General features: G+C 31.5%; 1 protein-coding gene across 6 annotated transcripts in view; it reads right to left on the reverse strand.

Annotated features, from left to right (window-relative positions):
• The window catches only part of LOC142223807 (acyl-CoA Delta-9 desaturase), a 118,286-nt gene that overhangs the window by 42,770 nt on the left and 51,249 nt on the right, over positions 1-24,267 (reverse strand). For 2 of the 6 annotated variants that reach the window (XM_075293785.1, XM_075293966.1), the window contains exon 2: positions 10,603-11,047. In XM_075293785.1, the coding sequence (XP_075149900.1) occupies positions 10,603-10,981 (379 nt within the window). In that variant the 5' untranslated portion in view covers positions 10,982-11,047. Of the gene's footprint in view, positions 1-10,602; positions 11,581-24,267 lie in introns of those variants that run through there. The other 4 variants (XM_075293906.1, XM_075293731.1, XM_075293845.1 and 1 more) reach the window with 4 other exon arrangements.

A 24,267-nucleotide genomic window follows, 5' to 3' on the forward strand; every position in this document is an offset into this window, starting at 1 on the left:
TAGAAGCAAGTATACAAAACCCAAATTTAAAAGAGAATTCTGTCTTAAAAGTATCCTTAATTCTATTCTCCGCTTCTTTGGCTCGGAATCAATACCATTTTTTTTAAATTAAAGACAAAATCTTTGGAACCGGGCATGCTTTTTTTTTTCAGAGTAGAAATGAAAATTTGAAAAAATTTTCCATAGAAATAAAATGTTGAGAAAATTGTCTATAGAAATGAAAATTTGAGAAAATTTTCTATAGAAATGAAATGGTGAAAAAATTTCCTATCGTAATGAAATTTTGAGAAAATTTCCTATAGAAATAAAATTTTGACAAAACTCTCTACAGAAATGGAATTTGGACAACATTTTCAATGCTTCCTATAGAAATAAAATATTGACAAAATGTCCTCTAGAAAATAAATTTTAACAAAACTTCTTATAGAAGTGAAATTTTAATAAAATTTCCTATGGAAATGAAATTTCCTTAGGAATGAAATTTTAATAAAATTTTCTATAGAAATAAAATTTTGACAAAACTCCCTATAGAAATGAAATATTTTTTTTTAGTAGGTTTTTGGTAACATGTTCTCCAAATTTTGGTAGATTATTTTTGGCTCGAGTGGCAACAGTGGTTACTATACATTGCTTGTTTTGTTTTAAGAGATTTCTACTCATCGTGATGTCAGTCATACCCTGGAGGCCAAACAACAAATATATTGCAGATGATTTCATGTCTATTGCCTTAGGCTTTAGTAGGCCCGTAAAACATTATTCATTGTCATATATAAAGAAGTTAATCTAAAGTTTGGAGATATCATACGAAGCATAGTTCATCAAGCATGATTCACCTAATTAATTAACAAGACAATTAGAGAGACAAGCAATATGAGTTGGATAATTAGTTAGAAGTTCTTAATGAGCTATAACCAAATTATAGAATAATAACCCACCGGCGGCGGGTATGGTTGGGTGAAAATAATCAAAAGCTCCAATCATAACTCCTCAAGCTTAACAAACTAAGACCTCACTTAGAGATTGTCTTAAAATCAAGCAAATTAAATTAAAAATATAGTTTTTTTTTATAAAATGGAGACATAATGGATGTTCCTCAAAAAAAAAAAAAAAAAACTTCATAATAAAAAGATCATAAACATTAAGGCGTAATGAAATTGTCATAATAAAAACCACTTTTGTTTTCTGTTGACGACAATGATTTTTTACGCCATCTATAATGACAAGGAAAACGTAACAAAAGGCCAAACAACCCATAACCCAAGGCATATATGCTACTGAGGTGTAAAACTCTTACAAAATACCTCTTTTTTTAGTATCTTTGAGGGGAAACAAAAGAAAAGAAAAAACAAAAATCACCAAAAAAACAAAACCGACCAAGTAAATACCATCAAGTTCCGAAATTTTTTCATGCGAGTGAGTTTAGGATTGGCAGACGGACATGCAGTTGGATGCTTGCATGAATGCTCTTATGATTTGACGTTAGATTTGCATGACAAGCCAAAAACGACCTATTTCGTTATTTTAAACCTTCGCTTTTAACTGTTTTTGGGAGTTTGAGTATGGAGTACGCGTGTGTGTGTGTGTGTTTCTATGAGTCTCTGTTATTTGATGGGTTATTATTATGGTGAATTATGTAAGACAAACTTTTTTATTTATTTATTTTTTGTTTGGTTTGTTAGAAAACAACTTTTTGTTTTGGGGTGTGGGGGGGTCTGTTTTTAGGGTTCGCTATGGTCCAGGGCTCGCTCGGCAAAACATCAAACTCTTAACTTAATCACATATATGTGTGCAATGCATGTATGTGGGTATGCTCTCACACGACCATGTGAATGAATTTGCTCTGACCCATTGCAATAACCCAAGGGGAAATGTTAGGGTTTTAGAAAATACAACAACAACGACAGCAACAGAGAAATTTACCACAGCGCAGCATATTAGCTAATTTCTATTTCATGAAATATGCATATAATTTTTTGGTCGGTTTGTTGACTTTGAATTTTATAATTTATTTTTGGAAGTTGCAAATACCTTGTAGGTATTTCCAACTTACCTGCTTCAAGTTTGAAACCATTACCCAATTTATATATTGATTGATAATCTATTCCTCAACAGATGGAACACGAATGCAATTTGCTGTTGCATGATTGACAGGGCGGTTGATAGGGGTAGACAGAAAAAGAACACAAAAAATTAAATAGTTCGTGTGAAAATTGAATTAAATTTTATTCCATTTTATGAAATTTCCATAATTCGTCTCCTTTTAGTAACCTATTAAAAATACTTCCTTAAATTTCCATAATTCGTTTGCTTTTAGTAACCTATTAAAAATACTTCCTTCTCACAAACAGAAAAAATAACTAAAAGTAAAGAAAAAAAATCTCATAAAATCAAATATGAACTAAAAGTAAAGAAAACAAGTAATGAAAGTCTAACGGCAGGTGGAGCCCTACACCACTTTGTAGATCCACATTTTCGATACCATATCAAGTCCGTCATATGTGTTGGGTGCTATATATAAAAGTTTGTCCCAAATACATACATTTAAATCTGACTCGATCTTGACAAAATTTGTTAGACTTTTACAAAATCTATTGACTTCAAATTTAAGTCGGCTAATGCCCTGGGGGTGGAAAACAATGTTAGTAACAAAATATGGGAAACATTTAAATCTGAAGCAATTTTTAGGCGACTTCGCAAAAGGGTATTTATGATTTATCGGTTGGTAGATATGAGTTAGAAGTATAGGCACATTTGGGTCTTTCATACAAGTTTTCAACTTAGCAGTGACAATTTTATTAGGAAAATTTTGGTATTTTGATCATTTTTGCCGAAATCAGAAGTACATATCTATGAGAGCTATATCTAAATCTGAACCTACTCTAACCAAATTTGACATACATAGTTATAATGTTAATTCTACTCTCACTCAAATCGGATTAAAACTTTGACCTCTGTGGCCATATGAGTTAAAATCGGGGGTAAGGTAAGGTTGGCCGATAAGTCCCCGGTCTGACACATAGATGGCGTCGCTAGTATTAAATGCATACCATTTTTATATAGTACCAACCTTCAAATTATTCGTGTCAAAATTCGACGTCTGTAAGTCAATTAGTTTGTGAGATAGAGCGTCTTTTGTGAAGCAACTTTTGTTATTGTGAATAAAATGGAAAAAAAGGAATTTCGTGTTTTAATAAAATACTGTTTTCTGAAGGGAAAAAAATACGGTGGAAGCAAAAACTTGACTTGGTAATGAGTTTCCGGACTCTGCCCCAGGGAAATCAACAATAATTGATTGGTATGCAAAATTCAAGCGTGGTGAAATGAGCACGGAGGACGGTGAACGCAGTGGACGCCCGAAAGAGGTGGTTACCGACGAAAACATCAAAAAAAATCCACAAAATGATTTTGAATGACCGTAAAATGAAGTTGATCGAGATAGCAGAGGCCTTAAAGATATCAAAGGAACGTGTTGGTCATATCATTCATCAATATTTGGATATGCGGAAGCTGAGTGCCGCGCGAGCTCACATTTGACCAAAAAAAAAAAAAAACAACGTGTTGATGATTCTGAGCGGTATTTGCAGCTGTTAACTCGTAATACACCCGAGTTTTTCCGTCGATATGTGACAATGGATGAAACATGGCTCCATCACTACACTCCTGAGTCTAATCGACAGTCGACTGAGTGGACAGCGACCGGTGAACCGTCTTCGAAGCTTGGAAAGACTCAAAAGTCCGCTGGCAAAGTACAGGCCTCTGTTTTTTTGGGATGCGCATGGAATAATTTTTATCGATTATCTTGAGAAGGGAAAAACCATCAACAGTGACTATTATATGGCGTTATTGGAGCGTTTGAAGGTCGCAATCGCGGCAAAACGGCCCCATATGAAAAAGAAAAAAGTGTTGTTGCACCAAGACAACGCACCGTGCCACAAGTCATTGAGAACGATGGCAAAAATTCATGAATTAGATCTCCAGATCTGGCCCCCAGCGACTTTTTCTTGTTCTCAGACCTGAAAAGGATGCTCGCAGGGAAAAATTTGGCTGCAATGAAGAGGTGATCGCCGAAACTGAGGCCTATTTTGAGGTAAAACCGAAGGAGTACTACCAAAATGGTATCAAAAAATTGGAAGGTCGTTATAATCGTTGTATCGCTCTTTAAGGGAACTATGTTGAATAATAAAAACGAATTTTGACAAAAAAAAAATGTGTTTTTCTTTGTTAGACCGGGGACTTATCAGCCAACCTGTTAACCATAGGCACATTTGGGTCATTCATGCAAGTTTTCGACTTATCAGTGACGATTTTATTAGGAAAATGTTGGTATTTTGATCATTTTTGCCGAAATCAGAAGTACATATCTACACTCAAAAAAAAAAGTGAACTCTCTATTTCACTAAAGCCAATTTAACTTTCGTTTAGTTCATGGAATTATTATGTTTGAAGAAAGTTTCCTCTACTCTAATAATTTTTGTGTACGTTAGTTAAATTAACTAAAACCGAGAAAAAAAATATACACAAATGCAGGATAAAGATTAACTAAATTTGTGTCTTCCACAAAATAGTTCAATATTTCTTTAAATTTGTAAATTTTACTACAAATACGTTCATCATGAACTTCGTATGTCACTAAGGACATTCTTGCAATTTTGAACTCCAATTTTTTCAAACTACAAAATTTTCGTTAACAAGTGAAAAAACTTAATTATGTCTAATAAATTTTCTTGAATTTGTCGAAAATTATTTACTTATTTTTATGACATCGGCGTGATGCCAGCGTTTGTTATACTGTTTAGTTAAAATTTTCTAAAAATATTCAAAATTTTCTAAAATTAACCGAAATTTTTCTTCCTGGTGGGTTCACTGTTTTTTCAGTGTATGGGAGCTATATATAAATCTGAACCTAATCTAATGTTAATTCTACTCTCTGTGCAAAATTTCACGCAAACTTTGACCTCTGTGGCCATATGAGTTAAAATCGGGGGAAAGATATATATGGGAGCTATATCTAAATATGAACCTATTTTGGCATGCATACCTAGTAAAATTAATATCTACTCCCTGTACAAAATTTAAAGCAAATCAGGGCAAAACTCTGGCTTCTGGGCCATATAAGTGAATATCGGGCGAAAGATATATATGGGAGCTATATATAAATCTGAACCTATTTTAACCAAATTCTGCACTCTTTACGGCACTATGAATTACATTCCTTGTGCAAACTTTGAAGCAAATCAGGCTGAAATTCTGGCTTTTGGGGCCATATTAGCAGATATGGGTCGAAAAAATATATATGGGAGCTATCTAAAATTTAACCGATTATCATGAGGCCATAGATTTATTGTCCTTGAAATATGAATGTGAATTTTAATTATCGTTGAAATTGCATTTGTCAGCTATAAAGAGTTTTTCCTTCTCCAAAAGTCGGTAAACTTTTCAATGAAGTCGTTTTATCCTTATAGTTAAGTGATTGAACTTAAAAATGTGTATTTTTATGTGAAAGAAAATTATGTTTGACTAAGGTCGAATTGGCCTTAATAATTCCAGAAAGTCCTACAAAATTAACCCTTTAACGTGTACTGTATCTTTTAAGATACAACCAGGAAAAAATCCTTACGTCTTACAATTTGGACCTAATTCTTTAAAATCAAGTAATCTGCAGTCAAAATTGAAAATCAAAGTTTGACCAAAATTTCAAAAAACTTCAAATTTGAAGTTAAATAATGTTTAACGGATTTAAAAGTAATGGTGGTAAAAACAAAATTTGTAGCGTAAAAATATCTCTATTCTCTACTAAAATCAAATTGTTTATTTTCACATAAAAACTTAGTTTAATGCGCAATGTACAACCATTAGTTTTTCAAAAAACACCATTTTGCATATTATATTAAATTTATTAAATTTAATCCACATGTAACGGAATAGTTAAAATTTTCTAAAGTTTCCTTTCTGGTGGGTTTTTTACGAAATTCATCCTTCCCATATGAACTAAAAGTAAAGAAAAACCATATTACTACCATATTAACCACGTTGTAGACATTCATACAATTTTTAAGAATTGTACGAACTTTATTCTGCTCTAGTTAGCATTGAACATATTTGTGCGTTCATTAAAATTTATACCGGCATACTTGGGATAAAGAAAATTGCATTGGACTGTGGAAGAAAAAACAAACATTAACTGGATCGAATGAAGTTTGCTCTTCAACAGTCTTCGGAAGTCAAATCTGCGGATAGGTTTATATGGGGGCTATATTTAATTCTGGATATAGACAAATTTTTTCATAGTTTATATAGGACACATACTAACATCAGGTACCAAATTCCCACCGCATCGGATGAAATTTACTCCTTCAAGAGGCCCCGAAGGTCAAATCTAGGGATCGGATCATGTGGGGACTATATATAATTATGAACCGATACGTACCCATTTTGCCATGGTTGTTAGAGGACATATATTGCGTATCAAATTTCATTTGGCTAGTTTGTTTCGTTCGGAAGTTTGCGTGATTTCAACAGACGGACGGACGGTCATCGCTAGATCGACTCCGAATTTAACCACGACCCAGAAAATATATATATTTTGGGGGTCTGAAAATAATTTGTTGATGTGTTTGTAACACAAAATAACAAATGTGGTATTCTAACTCCCATGCAAGTATTTATTTTTTTTGCTACACAAATAAATTAAATTTGGCATCACTTTAGCAACGGAATTGTTTTTCGGATTCGAATTTCATGGTTTTAGTATCAACTTTTTCCAATTCCTTTTTTGCTTTAGCTTAGGACCAAATTGAGTTATTTAATAATAATACGCATAACGTTGTTCTTAGAGGCAAATTGGAAATTTTAATAAAATTAAATATAATATATTAAATATATTATATATTAAATAAAATTAACTACATTATTCATGTTGTATTTCTATTTTATTATTATTATTATTTTTTTTTGGTTTATTGGTCGTGTAATAAATTAAAATTTAATATAAATAATATATGCGTACAGTATACAGACTACTGGTTCATTGACTTTCCAATATTCATAGATAAATGATGATTTAACCGGTTTTAGAAAAAATTCTCAAGAATTTGCAAAATGAATAATCTTTTATGTATGTTATGCTCATTGAATATTGTAGGCATTTTGAAAGGAAATACAAGAATACAGATAAACTGGAATTGTAACATAACCGTTTAACTCATGCAAAATAGGGGTTTTAAGTGATTTTGACCCAATAAAATCCATGGCGAGAAATCTTCTGTTCTATCTATCTCGATGATGAAGAAGAATATTTTACAAGAGAATGTTTTCCAAATATCAGTCAAATCGGCGAATTCGAAAGAAAAAAAACAATATTTATTGTTTTATTGGGTTTTAATTACTTATTTATATTATTATTATTATGGACAAGACAGGTCCATGATATTAAATTAAATTAATTTTTATTATTATTATTGATTTTTTTTTTTTTGAAAATTATATTTCTTTATTAAAGTTGGAATATTGAAATGAAGAAATTTGGGTATATAAAAAATTAACAAAAAACTATTTTTTTCATTACTCAGCAAAAAAAGTATTGGAAATGTTCTTTTTGGATCCGGAAGTGGTGAAAAATTGGTGCAGAAGCGATTAATTTAACATACACAGAAAAAAATTTCACGAAAAATTTTCCAATTAAAATTTCAATTGAGTTTTAAAAAAATATTCAATTGAAAATTTAATTGAATCAACAAATTTTTTAATTGAAACAAAAATTAATCACGAAAATTAATAGTATCAATTAATTTTTTAATTGAATCAATTAATTTTTTAATTGACCTTCAATTAATATTTTAATTGATATTATCATTTCTGTGATTGAAGACATCTCAATTAAAAATTAATTGGATCAATTAATTTCGTGATTGAATCAGAAATTTTTTTTTTGTGTGTAGGAGGGATTTCGACCATTTGAACAGCCGTTGCACTGAATTTGCATCACTTCTTAAGGTGTGATCTGAATTCAGTGTTTTGAATGTGAATTTAAAAAAATTTGTGACATTTTGCAATTAAATAATTTTTATAATTTTTTAAGATTTTTAATGCATTCTTACGCTTGTCTGTAATATTTTACCTCAAATATTATCATAAATTCGCATTTTTTTCTACAACGGAGTTAGAAATTTTTGTGACAAAATTTAAATAAACATTCATTTATACTCTGATCCTAACCTAAACAAAAACAAGTATATACGGCCGTAAGTTCGGCCATGCCGAATCTTATGTACCCTCCACCATGGATTGCATAGAAACTTGTACTAAAGACTGTCATCCACAATCGAATTACTTGGGTTGCGGTAACACTTGCCGATGGCAAGGTATCTTAAAACTTCTTTAGTCCGTATTCTCAATTCTAAGTTAGTCCATACGGGGTATATATTAAACGCAAAAGGCCGATTTAATACGTATGTAATTCAATGGGACAACATTTTCTATAGAAATAAAATTTTGACAAAATTTTCTATAGAAATAAAATTTTGACAAAATTTTCAATACCAATAAAATTTTGACAAATTTTTCTATAGAAATAAAATCTTGACAAAATTTTGTATAGTAATAAAATTTTGACAAAATTTTCTATAGTAATCAAATGTTGACAAAATTTTCTATACAAATAAATTTTTTTTTCGTTTTGTTTGTTATTTTGGTAGATTACTTTTGGGGATCGGCTATATATAACTATAGACCGATATGGACCAATTTTGGCATAGTTGTTAGCGGCCATATACTAGCGCAATGTACCAAATTTCACCACGTACCAAATTTCAACCGGATCAGATGAATTTTGCTCCTCCAAGAGCTCCAGAGGTCAAATCTAGGGATCGGTTTAAATAGGGGTTATATATAATTAAGACCGGTATGGACCAATTTTTGCATTTGCAAATCTTGGGATCGGTTTATATGGGGGCTATATATAATTATGGACCGATGTGGACCCATTTTTGCATGGTTGTTAGAGACCATATACTAACACCATGTACTAAATTTCAACCGGATCGGAAGAGTTTTGCTTCTCTTAGAGGCTCCACAAGCCAAATCTGGGGATCGGTTTATATGGGGGCTCTATATTTAATTATGGACCGATATGGACCAATTTTTGCATGCTTGTTAGAGACCATGTACTAACACTATGTACCAAATTTCAACTGGATCGGATGAATTTTGCTCCTCTAAGAGGCTCTGCAAGCCAAATCTGACCGTCGGTTTATATGGGGGCTATACGTAAAAGTGGTCCGATATGACCCATTTGCAATACCATCCGACCTACATCAATAACAACTACTTGTGCCAAGTTTCAAGTCGATAGCTTGTTTCGTTCGGAAGTAGGCGTGATTTCAACGGACGGACGGACAGCTTAGATGGACTCAGAATTTCACCACGACCCTGAATATATATACTTTATGGGGTCTTAGAGCAATATTTCGATGTGTTACAAACCGAATGACAGAGTTAAAGTTGTTTTAGAGGCACAACTGTAAAAGTACTTCCAAAAATGTGCTCCCAAATATGGTCTATATTTTGTACATTTTACAGTGCATTTACATTTTAGAGTAAGTTATTTTAATTTATTTTTCCATGACTCGTCTTTTTCATATTTTCAATGGATAATTTTAACTATGTTTGTTTCAAATAGCTTTAAAATAGAGTAATGGTACAAATTATTTAAATTTTGTCAAAAAATTCTAAATCCATCATAAAATAAAAATGTCGAATTTCTGGAAATATTTGAGGTAAAACATTTCAGAAAAAAACTTATAAAAATTATTCAATGGGCAAAATATCACAATTTTTTTTTAATTCACATCCAAAACACTTAATTCAGATCACATCATAAGAAGTGATGCAAATTCAGCGTAACTGCTGTTGAAATGATCGACATCCGTCCTATGACAAGCCGATGTTAAATTCATCACTTCTTCGCAAATTTTGCACCACTTTCTGATCCAAAAAGCACATTTACTTTTTACTTTTTTTGGTGATGCCTTTTTGTTGGGTAATTTAATAATTTTTAAAAATATATTTTTTTTTAACAAACATATGTGATAAATTTTAATTATAAATTGTACAGAGTATTATTAACTAAACGTGGGTATAAAATTCAATGATCTATAAGGTCAATATAAACTAAATTAGAAGAAAATTTTCTTAGGATCCCCAAAGGTAATGAAACTAACCCGCTAATCATGATTTGGTCACAGTGATTTTTATCTTTACTTTTAATTGATTTTTCCTTATAATAGACTTTTCCCTATAATTTGTATAGGGTTGATAATTCTAATTTCCTTGTTTCAACAACGCATTATGGAAATCTCAATGGTAGTTCATTTTTTCCCATAAAATAGTTTACCTGTTTTTTTTGTCTAAATTTATTTAAGCAATTTATTGAATAATTATTGTCTATCAAAGAAATGAAATTGAATTAATAATTCAATAATCAAATTCTGCATAATTTATTTTTTTGTCTCAACTCAAATTAAAAAAGAAAACACGTTTCTATTCTACCACTACTCTATTCTATCACACAAAAATACAAAAAAGAATATATTCAATATCACTTACCATATAACACGGAAAACAGTTTCAGCTTTCCCAAAGGATACGTGGCATAGCAGTAAATGAAGAACAAATGCAGCATACTAATCATGAAGATATTACCCCATTTGAGGGGAGCCTCAAATTTAATGCCAAATACAGTGTCACCTTTGAAATTCTTGGTGTATTGCTCCAAATCGACATGATGCTTTTGTTCGATCACCTTAACTTCACCATCGACAGCTGAAACCAAAGGTTGGCCATTTTTGGTGGGAAAGCCATTGGCGGCGGCACCTTGAGTTTTGCCATTTGCAGCTACCAAACGGTTCTTAAGCTCGGTCTGTGAACTGGCGGCTGTTTCCACACTCGTTGTGGTACTCCGATCGGACATGGATAAATGACCCATATTTACGTCAATGTGTGATGTTAGCAAATGTTACGGCAGAGAAAGATGTTTCAAATTAATGATTTGCTATTTACAAACAAATGAAAAAATCAACACTTATTTATGATTTACCAATTTTTTAAATTCTTTACAAATGTGGCAACACTACTAGCAAATCAAGTGTTCTTTGTGGCAAAGCCAAGGATAAAGTTACAAAATGCAAAATGTTTTCTACAACTGTGTGATGGACTAACATTGGTTTAGTTTAAATGGCTGGAGTTTGATCACTTGTATTATTTCAAAAATTTCTTGTAGGTTATTTAAAAAAAAAAAATGTGTTTAAGCTTTTTTCTTCTTCTTCTTCCTCTTGGATTACTTTCTTCACTTGAATTTCACTTTTGCTTTTTATTATTTTTTTATTTTGCCTTTAATTTTTGTGATATTTTATTTGTTTTTACTTGGCCGGAGTAGTTATAAGGGCGATGATTACTTGGAAAATAAAAACCAAAGTCTGGTTTTTAACACTTCAGGTTTGACATCCGCTGAGGGCCTATCTAACGACCGTTACACTTTGCCGTTTCGTTAACAAATGAACGCTGCTGAAGATGTTAAAAATCATTTCTATCACTAGCTGAATGGACAAAAGGCACCCGATGTAGCAGATCAAACTTACGATGCTGCTGCCAACAACAACAAAACCAACAACACTTGAGATGGATGGTAAAACCCTCAACAGGTACACATCAGCACAACACTGACAACTACAACTACAATAGCGGCAACGACCCAAAACTATTCTTTTGTGTCTGGCCGAAGTGCGATGTCGTATATACGACGAATTTGTAAATGCGTATGTGTGTTTCCGAATGAATGAATGAATGAAATACGTAAATATTACACACATATATATGTGTATGTTTGGAGCATACAGCCTCAAACAACAATATTTAGTTAGCTTAATGTGACCAATTTGAGGGTTACCATAGTTTCAAGTAAATTACAATGTTTATAATTCGGAAAGATGTCGGCGTGCACTAGAAAAAACCGTAAACCAACCAGGAAGAAACATTTTAATTAATTTTAGAAAATTTAGATAATTTTTTTGAAAATTTTAACTAAACAGTATTACAAACGCTGACATCACGCCAATATCACAAAAATAAATAAATATTTTTCGACATATTTCAGAATAATAAGTAGACATAATTAAATTTTATACCCTCCCCCATACACACAGAGAAGGAATATGATCACCTCAGACATGTTTCAAAAGCAAAATGTTATTTTTGTATGGTGACCATTTAACATGTTTGTAGCAAAAATGTTGTTTTTTCGTCAAGCATTACATGCTTACCAACATCATATACATACTTTCCGAGAAAATATCATGATTGCGACAATCATGTTACATGGTTACCATCCAAAAATAACATTTTGCTCTTGAAACATGTTTGAGGTGATCATATTCCTTTTCTGGGTGTAGGATGGGGGTATATTAACTTAGTCATTCCGTTTGTAACACATCGAAATATTGCTCTAAGACCCCATAAAGCAGAGCTTCCCAACCCAATTTGCTTCGCGCCCCCAAAAAAATGTATCAATTTCGTTGCGCCTCCCAACCTAAAACAAATTTTGTTTACCCAAACAAACAGAAATAAATATTAACAAAGCTGAAAATATGATTAACAATAACTAATTAAATAATTAAAAATAAACATGTTTATGAATATTAATATAAAAGAGTTTATCAATTAGTGGAAAATTTGGCAATTGTTTCAACATGACGGCAGTTTCAACATGAAGGCAAGACAGATATTTTGATTTTATGTCTAAAAGTGACGAAAATGGATTCAAAATTTTTTAAACGTGTGAATACAAAAGTGGGTACTGGTACTGATATTTTAGCAAGATTTTGTAGTATATTATTGATGTTTTGTAGAACTTAACAATTAGTGTTGTTTTAACACCGAAAAAAGTGAACTGTTTTATAGGAAGAATGAACTACCACGCACGAAAATTGAACTAAATTTTACTCCACATTTTGAGATTTCCACAAAGCGTTGTTAAAACCAGGAAATTTTAATGCCCTGTTGTACTTTCTAACTGCAGTTCACGAAATTACATCATATCATAGAAGAAAAATGAACTAAAAGTAAAGAAGAAAATCATTGGCGCCAAATCATGACCATTTAACCATATACAAGTAGTAGTTCATTCTTACTATTTTTGGGAATCGTACGAAAATTTTAATTTGTTTTAGTTCATATTGAAATTATGTGTACGGTTATTGAACTTTATACTCACGTTTAGTTAATGAAAATTTGAGACATACTTAAAAAAAGTAAGATTTCATTAAGCTGTAGAAAATGTCGATACAAATAATAAAATTTAACTACAAGTGAATAATTTTTTCCAATAAAAATAAGTTAAATTTAGCGTTAGTTTAACTACGGAATTTTTTTCTGTGAACAAATTTAATGATACAAAACCTGCTCAACCAAAAATGACGCTGCGCCCCCCCCCCCCCCCCCCATTTGGGAAGCTCTGCCATAAAGTGTATATATTTTGGGTCGTGGTGAAACTCCGAGTCGATCTAAGCATGTCCGTCCGTCCGTCTGTGGAAATCCCGCTAACTTCCGAACGAAACGAGCTATCGACTTGAAACTTGGCACAAGTAGTTGTTATTGATGTAGGTCGGATGGTATTGAAAATGGGCCATATCGGACCACGTTTACGTATAGCCCCCATATAAACCGTTCGCCAGATTTGACCTCTGGAGCCTCTTGGAGGAGCAAAATTCATCCGATCCGGTTGAAATTTGGTACGTGGTGTACGTATATGGTCTCTAACAACCTTGCAAAAATTCGTCCATATCGGTCCATACTTTTATATAGCCCCCATATAAACCGATCGCCAGATTTGACCTCTGAAGCCTCTTGGAGAGCAAAATTCATCCGATCCGGTTGAAAGTCGGTACGTGGTGTAAGCATATGGTCTTTAATAACCATGCAACAATTTGTCCGTATCAGCCCCTAATTATATATAGACCCCATATAAACCGATCCACAGATTTTAACTCCTGAGCCTCTTGCAAGAGCAAAATTCATCGGATTCGATTGAAATTTGGTACAGTGCTCTAGTATATGGCCCCCCTAATTGCCGTGCAAAAATTGGTCCATATCGGTCTATAGTTATATATAGCCGATGGCCAATTACACAAAAATTGGTACATATTGCCAAAAACAATCCACCAAAATTTTATCATAATTTTATTTCTATAGAAAATTTTGTCAAAATTGTATGTCTAGAAAATTTTGTCAAAATTTGTATGTCTATAGAAAATTTTTATTTCTGTCGAAAATGTTGTCAAAATTTTATTTCTAAAGAAAATTTTGTCAAAATTTCATTTCTATAGAAAATTTTGTCAACATTTTTTTTTCTATAGAAAATTTTGTCAAAATTTTTTTTCTATAGAAAATTTTGTCAAAATTTTATTTCTATAGAAAATTTTGTCAAAATTTTATTTCTATAGAAAATGTTGTCAAAATTTTATTTCTATAGAAAATGTTGTCAAAATTTTATTTCTGTAGAAAATTTGCATATGCGTATTTAATCGGCCTTTTTCTTTTTGTTTAGTATATACCCCGTATGGACTAACTTAACAGCACACCTCTTTATAGTCCTAGAATACCTCTGTATATCCAATTTCAGGCAAATTGGGTAAAAACTACGGATTCTAGAAGCCCAAGAAGTAAAATCGGGAGATCGGTCTATATGGGAGCTATACGAAAAGATAGTCCGATACTCACCATTTTCGGCACCACACTTTATGGTTCTAAAATACTTCTAGATATACAATTTCAGGTAAATTGGACCGATATAGCACATCTTCCAACTTGGCCTGCATGTAGACAAAAGACGATTATGTGACAAATTTCAGGACGATATCTCTATTATTTAAGACTGTAGCGTGATTACAACAGACAGACAGACTGACATGCTTATGTATATCGACTTAGAATTTCTCCCTGATCAAGAATACATATAGTTTCTATAGTCGGAAATCGATATTTCGGAATGGCAAACTTATTATAACACCCCCTCCCCCCCTCACCATTCTATTGTGGTGGGTATAAAGATTATTAATGCAAAGTTATAAATTTATTAAATAATTCATATTTTTAAGTGCATATTCGTTAAGGAATTCAAATGTGATTGCTTTATATTTTCCTTGATGGCCAAAGCCCTTCAGTATTTAAATGTCAATAAATCTTTTGTTTCTCTGCTGCACTGAAAAAGATTTTTGAAGTTATATTAAAGATTATGCTACCTAAATTTAAGGATGCGCAATTTACAAGATATTAAGGACAAATCTCTTTAAAATAATGAAATTTTAATTAAAATAAAGTTTATAATTTTTGCCTCAAAAAAAAAAATTTTTTTTCATTAAATTTAAGATACAAATTTTGGAAATTTGCGTTCGTCCATTAAAGTCGTGTGTCTTTGAACTAACGCAAATTTTCTTTAAAGTATAGTAACGCATTTTTAATTTAAAGAACTCGTCCTTAAATTAACTGAAATATTGAATCATTAGATTGAAGATCAAATATAAAAATTCTTAGTTTTTTTTTAGTTAAAATTTTTTGAAATTAAGAAAACATTTTCTACTTTGAAAACAGTATGATAAAGCGATAATTGAGATCTGTATCCAAATTTTAATTTTATTGATCCAAGATTTGAAGCCAAATCGGTTGCTAAAAAATGTCTTTATTGTAAAGAAGCCGCATCTTTGGCTCGGAATAAATACCAAAATCCTTAGGGGAATAGGGATCTATAAATCAATTCATCGAGTATACGAATTTTGGCATGGAAATCTAAAATAATCGAAATCGATTATTAACCTAAAAATAATCGCAAAATCGATTTTAGATTTTGAACTATTTTTTTAATTTTGACTATCAAAAATCTATTTTAATGTTTTATTCATTGGTACTTAGATGTAAGGAAACGAGCACATATTTCATGATCTTTATTTGTAGAATTCTATAAATCATAAGAATAAAAATTCTGATTTGATTAAATAAAATATCAAATTGATGGAAATGAATCCTTTGTGTTTTCAATTTCTTTGATCTCATAGGGGTAATTATTTTGGAAAGAATGATAAATGATTACACAGAAAAAATATCACCAAAATATTTCCAATTAAAAAGTTCATTGAAGTTGAAGAAATTTTCAATTAATAGATTAATTGATACAATTAACATTTTAATCAAGATAGAAACATTAAGTTAAGAAAGCATATGATTGAAAATTTTAAAATTTTTTATTAAAAAATTTTTTTGTTTTCTTCTTTTTTTTTGTCAATCTCGGAAGACTAAGCCAGTTCAAAAAAGTGATTGATTTTTGTTTTTAATTTTTAAATAAAAACTTATTTCAAACAATCAATTTTTTAATCAAGCTAAAAACAAAAGTCAGATTAGAAAGTAATTGAAAATAGTTACAATTATTAATCGAGCTTTATGGACAGATTTAGAATCTATACACGCCTGGACTGTACATGTTTCGTTTTTAATTAAAAAAATTAATTATGTTTTGCAAACAAGATCAATTAAATTTTTAATTGAATCAACTAAAAAATTAATTGAAATTTTCAAATCAAATAATTTTTTAATCAAATATTTTTTTATGCCCAATTAAAACTGTGATTGTTACTATCATTTTCGTGATTGAAGACATTTCAATTTAAAAAATTATTTGCAACAATTAATTTCGTGATTGAATTAGAATTATTTTTTTTTTGTGTAGTACATGTTAAAAATTTTATATTGAACATTTTAGAAATATAGTAAACAAATTAAAAAAAAGTAACATGTTTGACTGGAACACTAATTTTTTGCATTTATCTCCAACTATTGTTGATAACACTCACAAAAAGACAAATAGATTTCAGAAAATCGAATATTTTGTATAATCATTATTTCTATGAAATTCGATTATGAAAAATCGATTATTCGAATTTTGATTGGTAAAAATAATCGTGTAAATAATCGATTTTTTGACTTTTCGATTTTTGATTAAAAGTCAAAAATCGAAAAGTCAAAAAATCGATTATTGGTTTGTACTATAGATCCCTATAAGGAAAGGTCAAAATCATTGGATGCAAGTAAACTTTGTTTTTTGAGTACATTTACACGTACGTGTACGCCGCAGAGTGGGCTACCCCATACAAGTTAGCCGACAAAAATTATTTTTAAATTTAAAATAGATGGATTTGGTGTAAAATGGGTCCATGAAAATTTTTGACAGAATCAAGGACCGATAAGACCTCCCGAGGGGTTCTAGAGAGTCTTACGGTCTATTTAAAGGGCCAATGGGGTAAGAATTACTTCCTTACATTATTTTTCGATATTTTTCCAATGAATTGTGATGTTATAGATGATTCGCCGAATGGAGGTGATAGTACAGGGCTAGAACACAAAATACTGAGAGGGAGGAGGAGGTCAAGAACGCAAAATAAATAACCCTAAATAGAAAATTTTATTTACTTTTGTAACACAATAGAAACAAGTATATACGGCCGTAAGTTCGGCCAGGCCGAAGCTTATGTACCCTCCATCATGGATTGCGTAGAAATTTCATCTAAACACTGCCATCCACAATCGAATTACTTAAGTTGCGGTAACGCTTGCCGATGGCAAGGTATCTTAAAACCTCCTAACACCATCTTCTAAATTGTATGTAAGTCCATACGTGGTATATATTAAATCAAAAAAGATCGATCCAATACGTATATAATTCAGTTTGACAAAGTAGACATACAATTTTGACAAAATTTTCTACAGAAATAAAATTTTAACAAAATTTTCTATAGAAATAAAATTTTCACAAAATTTTCTATAGAAATAAAAATTTTGACAAAATTTTCTATAGAAAGAAAAATTTTGACAAAAAATTCTACAGAAATAAAATTTTGACAAAATTTTCTATAGAAATAAAATTTTGGTAGATTATTTTTGGCTCTAGTGGCAACCATGATTATGAACCGATATCGACCAATTTTTGTGTGATTGGACCAATTTTGGTATGGTTGTTAGCGACCATATACTAACACCACGTGCCTAATTTGAACCGGATCGGATGAATTTTGCTCCTCCAAGAGGCTCCGGAGGTCAAATCTGGAGAATGTTTTATATGGGGGCTATATATAAATATGGACCGATATGGTCCAATTCTGGCACGGTTGTTAAAGATCATATACTAACACCATGTTCCAAATTACAACCGGATTGGATGAAAATTGCTTCTCTTGGAGACTTCGCAAGCCAAATCTGGGGATCGGTTTATATGGGGGTTATATATAATTATGAACCGATGTGGACCAATTTTTGCACGGTTGTTAGAGACCATATACCAATACCATGTACCAAATTTCAGCCGGATCGGATGCAATTTGCTCCTCTTTGAGGCTTCGCAAGCCAAATCTGGGGATCGGTTTATATGGGGGCTATATATAATTAAGGACCGATATGGACCAATTTTTGCATGGTTGTTAGAGACCATATACCAACATCATGTACCAAATTGCAGCCGGATCGGATGAAATTTTCTTCTCTTTGAGGCTCCGCAAGCCAAATCTGGGGATCGGTTTATATGGGGTCTATATATAATTATGAACCGATGTGAACCAATTTTTGCATGGTTGTTAGAGACCATATATCAATACCATGTACCAAATTTCAGCCGGATCGGATGGAATTTGCTTCTCTTTTAGGCTCCGCAAGCCAAATCTGGAGATCGGTTTATATGGGGGCTATATATAATTATGGACCGATGTGGACCAATTTTTGAATGGTTGTTAGAGACCATATACCAACATCATGTACCAAATTTCAGCCGGATCGGATGCAATTTGCTCCTTTTTGAGGCTTCGCAAGCCAAATCTGGAGATCGGTTTATATGGGGTCTATATATAATTATGGACCGATGTGGACCAATATTTGCATGGTTGTTAGAGACCATATATCAACATCATGTACCAAATTTCAGCGGGATCGGATGAAATTTGCTTCTCTTTGAGGTTCCGCAAGCCAAATCTGGGGATCGGTTTATATGGGGGCTATATATAATTATGGACCGATGCGGACCAATTTTTGCATGATTGTTAGAGACCATATACCAACACCATGTACTAAATTTCAGCCGGATCGGATAAAATATGCTTCTCTTAGATGCTCCACAAGCCAAATCTGGGGATCGGTTTATATGGGGGCTATACGTAAAAGTGGACCGATATGGCCCATTTTCAATACCATCCGACCTACATCAATAACAACTACTTGTGTCAAGTTTCAAGTCGATAGCTTGTTTCGTTCGGAAGTTAGCGTGATTTCAACAGACGGACGGACGGACGGACATGCTTAGATCGACTCAGAATTTCACCACGACCCAGAATATATATACTTTATGGGGTCTTAGAGCAATATTTCGATGTGTTACAAACGGAATGACAAAGTTAATATACCCCCATCCTATGATGGAGGGTATAAAAACAGAATTGAAAAAAACTTGTTTATATTGTTATTATTCAATTTCAACAAAAAAATAAGGGCTTAAAATTAAAATAAGACTGCATTACAATTACATACATATTGAACAAATAAAGTAAAAGGCAGTTCTACTGCGACCACCTTATGTATGCATCTTGCTCATATTGTGAATAGCTAATTTTGGCTTTTGTGGCGTGCATATTCTAGTGCTTCTACCATGTAGTTATTATACCATGCACTTGACTTGAAATATTGCCTTTAGGTGGGTATTAAGTTCGAGTTTAGCCGCTAAAAGCGTCATTTTTTCACGATTACTTTTCTTTAATAATCCATTTTAAGGAATACAAACTTTGTGAAAATTTGCTTTGGGCTTTTCCCCATCAAGTTATAATAAAACTTGCAACAAATACGTATAATTTCATGCATTTTTCTTACTGATTTAGTTTTCACTTTAGCGATTTTAGCGGCTAAACTCGAACTTAATACTCACCTTTTGACTTGAAATATTACATTGATGCGAAGTCGTGCGAAGTATCAATCTTTCAAGATGTAAGAGACTATAATCTAGATAGTGTTTTAGCGAAGTTTCAAGTTTATGTCTCTTTATGTCACCAATGAGATGGTCCAACTTATATCAAATATTATGCTAATTTTCATCGAGAAAACCTCTAATTTGAGACAACTTTATAGGCACTTCTCTAAAGATATGATAATTGTTGTTATTTTTATTAAAACGAGCATATCTTTTTCAGCAAAATATGTTCCACCCAAAATTCTAGAGCAGCGTTTGTTCTACAAATGAGAATAATTTGAATAAGATGTCTTTAATGCGCATGTAATTGAAAAAAAATAGTTTTTGAAACTTCATCTTTGACCTACAAAATTATGGCTAGTACACTGAAAAAAAAGCATACTCGGTTCCAAAGATTTTGTCTTTACTTTAAAAAATTTGGTATTGATTCGGAGCCAAAGAAGCGGAGAATACAAGTAAGGATAACTTTTAAGACAAAATTCTCTTTTAAATTTAGGTTCTGTGTACTTGCTTCTAGGAAGCAAATTGTAATTTTTCGCTTTCTCAGCTTTTTTTCTTCATATGCTATCAAAGTCCTTTAAAAACGAGTTAACGGCAACTTTATTTTCCAAATTAGGACTCGACTTGCAGTAAAAATTATGCTATGTTTGAAGTAAAAAACTTCTTTAAAATAAAGTTTTGAAAAACATGTCCTATATTTGAACGAGTTTTTGCTTTGTAGTCAAGATGCAAAAAGACAACAAATTTAAAGACAATTTCATTAAATTTAAAGAATTTTTCTGAATTATTAAAGTCAAGTTGACCTTAGCCTATAAATTTTTTCTTTCATGTTAAGATACCCATTTTTAAGTCAAATCACTTAATTATAAGGATATCCTTAATTATAAGGATATCATTGAAAAATTTATCGACTTTTGGACAAGGAAAATAACTTCATTTTAGAGAAATGCGTCTTCTATGCTAAGCAAAATTTGTATTCGTATTTTAAAGACATGAAATCTTTGACCTCACGACAATATTTTTTCAGTGTAGACAGCTCAAAACACCCTTGGCTACTTTTTTTATCTATGTTAATTGGACAATTCTTATTATGTCTGAATCATTAAAACACATAAAATTCATTTGTATTTTTTACCGGCTAGACCCTGCAAATAGTTCACTGTGCGCCGCTGGCCGATGAGTCGGACCCATCGGGTCAATCCGGTGCAGAGAATCCGCCGTCATGGGATTGTTTTTTTTTTTTTGAGTGTAGGTATTTAATGTGCCATATCTATATTGTATAGGTTCCATATAAACTAATTTATTTATTTATTCATTATTTATTACAATTCTAAAAACTATAATAAACATTAAAGCACTAGCTACAAAGGCTATCGGCTATAAACTGGTGTTACAATTTAGAAGACAATGTTAAGGTACCTTATCATCGGCAACTGTTACCACAACCTAGAACTTTATACTCAATCTCTGGTAGACGGTATACGATACGGCCTGGCTTAACTTTCGGCCGCATATACTTGTTTTCGCGATTTCTATATTGTTTGCATCTATTGACATAGTAGTACACAAAAAAATATAAACTTATTAACACTACTACATTTTAATAGTAATAATTTAACAATTATGTAAGAACATTAATAGTATTTAACATTAAACAATTATGCAAAAATATCATCTATAAACAAAATCAGTAGTATAATTATAATTTTAAATAGTTTTATTAGTCATGACAGTATTTTCTTTTTGAAGAAAAATTTTAATTCGTTGACGTCTTTTTCCCACAATAATAACAATTAGAAATGCAAATGAAGCATTAGGCAATTAAAAAAAAACAATCTTGAAACAAAACACAATAAAAAAAAAACAAGTATATACGGCCGTAAGTTCGGCCAGGCCGAAGCTTATGTACCCTCCACCATGGATTGCGTAGAAACTTCTACTGAAGTCGATGGCAAGGTATCTTAAAACTTCCTAATACCGTAATATATACCACATAGTCCATACGTGGTATATATTAAACTAGAAAAGGTCGATTAAATACATATATAATTAAGTTTAAAATTTCTATAGAAATAAAATTTTAACAAAATAAAATTTTGACAACATTTTCTATAGAAGTAAAATTTGGAAAAAAAAAAATTCTATAGAAATAAATTTTCTATAGAAATAAAATTTTGACGCAAGCCAAATCGGTGGATCGGTTTATATGAGGGCTATATATAATTATGGACCGATGTGGACCAATTTTTGCATGGTAGTTAGAGACCACATACTAACACCATGTACCAAATTTCAGCCGGATCGGATGCAATTTGCTTCTCTTAGAGCAATCGCAAGCAAATTTGGGGGTCCGTTTATATGGGGGCTATACGTTAAAGTGGACCGATATGGACCATTTTTTGCATGGTTGTTAGAGACCATATACTAACACCATGTACCAAATTTCAGCCTGATCGGATGAAATTTGCTTCTTTTAGAGCAATCGCAAGCCAAATTTGGGGGTCCGTTTATATGGGGGCTATACGTAAAAGTGGACCGATATGGACCAATTTGTGCATGATTGTTAGAAACCATATACTAACACCATGTACCAAATTTCAGCCGGATGAAATTTGCTTCTCTTAGAACAATCGCAAGCCAAATTTGGGGGTCCGTTTATATGGGGGCTATACGTAAAAGTGGACCGATATGGCCCATTTGCAATACCATCCGACCTACATCAATAACAACTACTTGTGCCAAGTTTCAATAGCTTGTTTCGTTCGGAAGTTAGCGTGATTTCAACAGACGGACGGACGGACGGGCATGCTCAGATCGACTCAGAATTTCATCACGACCCAGAATATATATACTTTACGGGGTCTTAGAGCAATATTTCGATGTGTTACAAACGGAATGACAAAGTTAATATACCCCCATCCTATGGTGGAGGGTATAAAAACAAAAAACAAAATTACTTAATATTGTTGACAGATATATCAATAAAATGTAATAAGTTATAGTATAGTAATCTTAAGATTAGAAAAATATGGCATGTTAATAACAAACCTATTTATTTTACTTGTATCTAATTAATGAATTAATTTATTAGGACAAAAAAAAATTGATAATTTATACAAATCCGGTCTGGGTCAAGAGCCTTTGATATGTATACACAGAAAAAAATATCACGAAAAATTATCGAATTAAAATTTTAATTGAGTTTTATATGTACAAGTAAAAATTTAATTGATTAAACAAATTTTTTAATTGATTTATTAGGACAAATTAATTAATTTATTAGGACAAAAAAAAATTGATAATTTATACAAATCCAGTCTGGGTCTAGAGCCTTTGATATGTATACTCAGAAAAAAATATCACGAAAAATTATCGAATTAAAATTTTAATTGAGTTTTATATATATAAGTAAAAATTTAATTGATTAAACAAATTTTTTATTTGAAAAAAAGTCAATCACAAAAATTAGTTGTATTAATTAATTTTTTAATTAACTTTGGTGATTGATACTTTCATTTCTGTGATTGAAGATATTTGAATTAAAAATTAATTGGATCAATTAAGTTATTACTTTTAATGTACACCCAAAAATGTTCTTCTTGAGATGGAAACAAAATTTCCTTAAAATGAACCATATGAAAGTTATACATTGACATTCCAAAAATTTTAACAAAGAATCAGTTGCCTTATCTTCATTCTTCTGTGTTCGTTTTTTTTTAAATTCATTACAATAAAAAAATAAAAAAAGAATATTTCATGGTAATTTCAACCGAAACCACCTGATCAATTACAAATTACTTGAATCAATTAATTTTGTGATTGGGGATCGAAGTACACATGCTGATTGGCACAGAATAAGCTATTGAATCGATGTGGTCATGAAGGATCGTCATACACAAAAACTTGCATTAAAATTAAGCCAAGGACAATTGTTCATTGATATAACGAAGCATTTTCATTACGACAATGAAATTGTCATTACTAGAACAAAACTTTTCATCGTTAACCAGAAACTACATCACATATATGTATAATGGCATTGTATTTATGAATTTGTTTCGTTTGCTCAGTTTTAATCAAACAATTCGTTAATATAACGTATTCATTTTCTATCTGGTTTCAGCTTAAATTTAAAAGAATTCTAATTAAATTTAAATATAACCCCCATGTATAACAAGTTGGCTGATAAGTCCCCGGTCTAACAAAGAAAAACACATTTTTTTGTC

This window comes from Haematobia irritans, chromosome 1 (genome assembly GCF_050003625.1).
Source record: "Haematobia irritans isolate KBUSLIRL chromosome 1, ASM5000362v1, whole genome shotgun sequence".
In the NCBI taxonomy this organism is placed as follows: Eukaryota; Metazoa; Arthropoda; class Insecta; order Diptera; family Muscidae; genus Haematobia; species Haematobia irritans.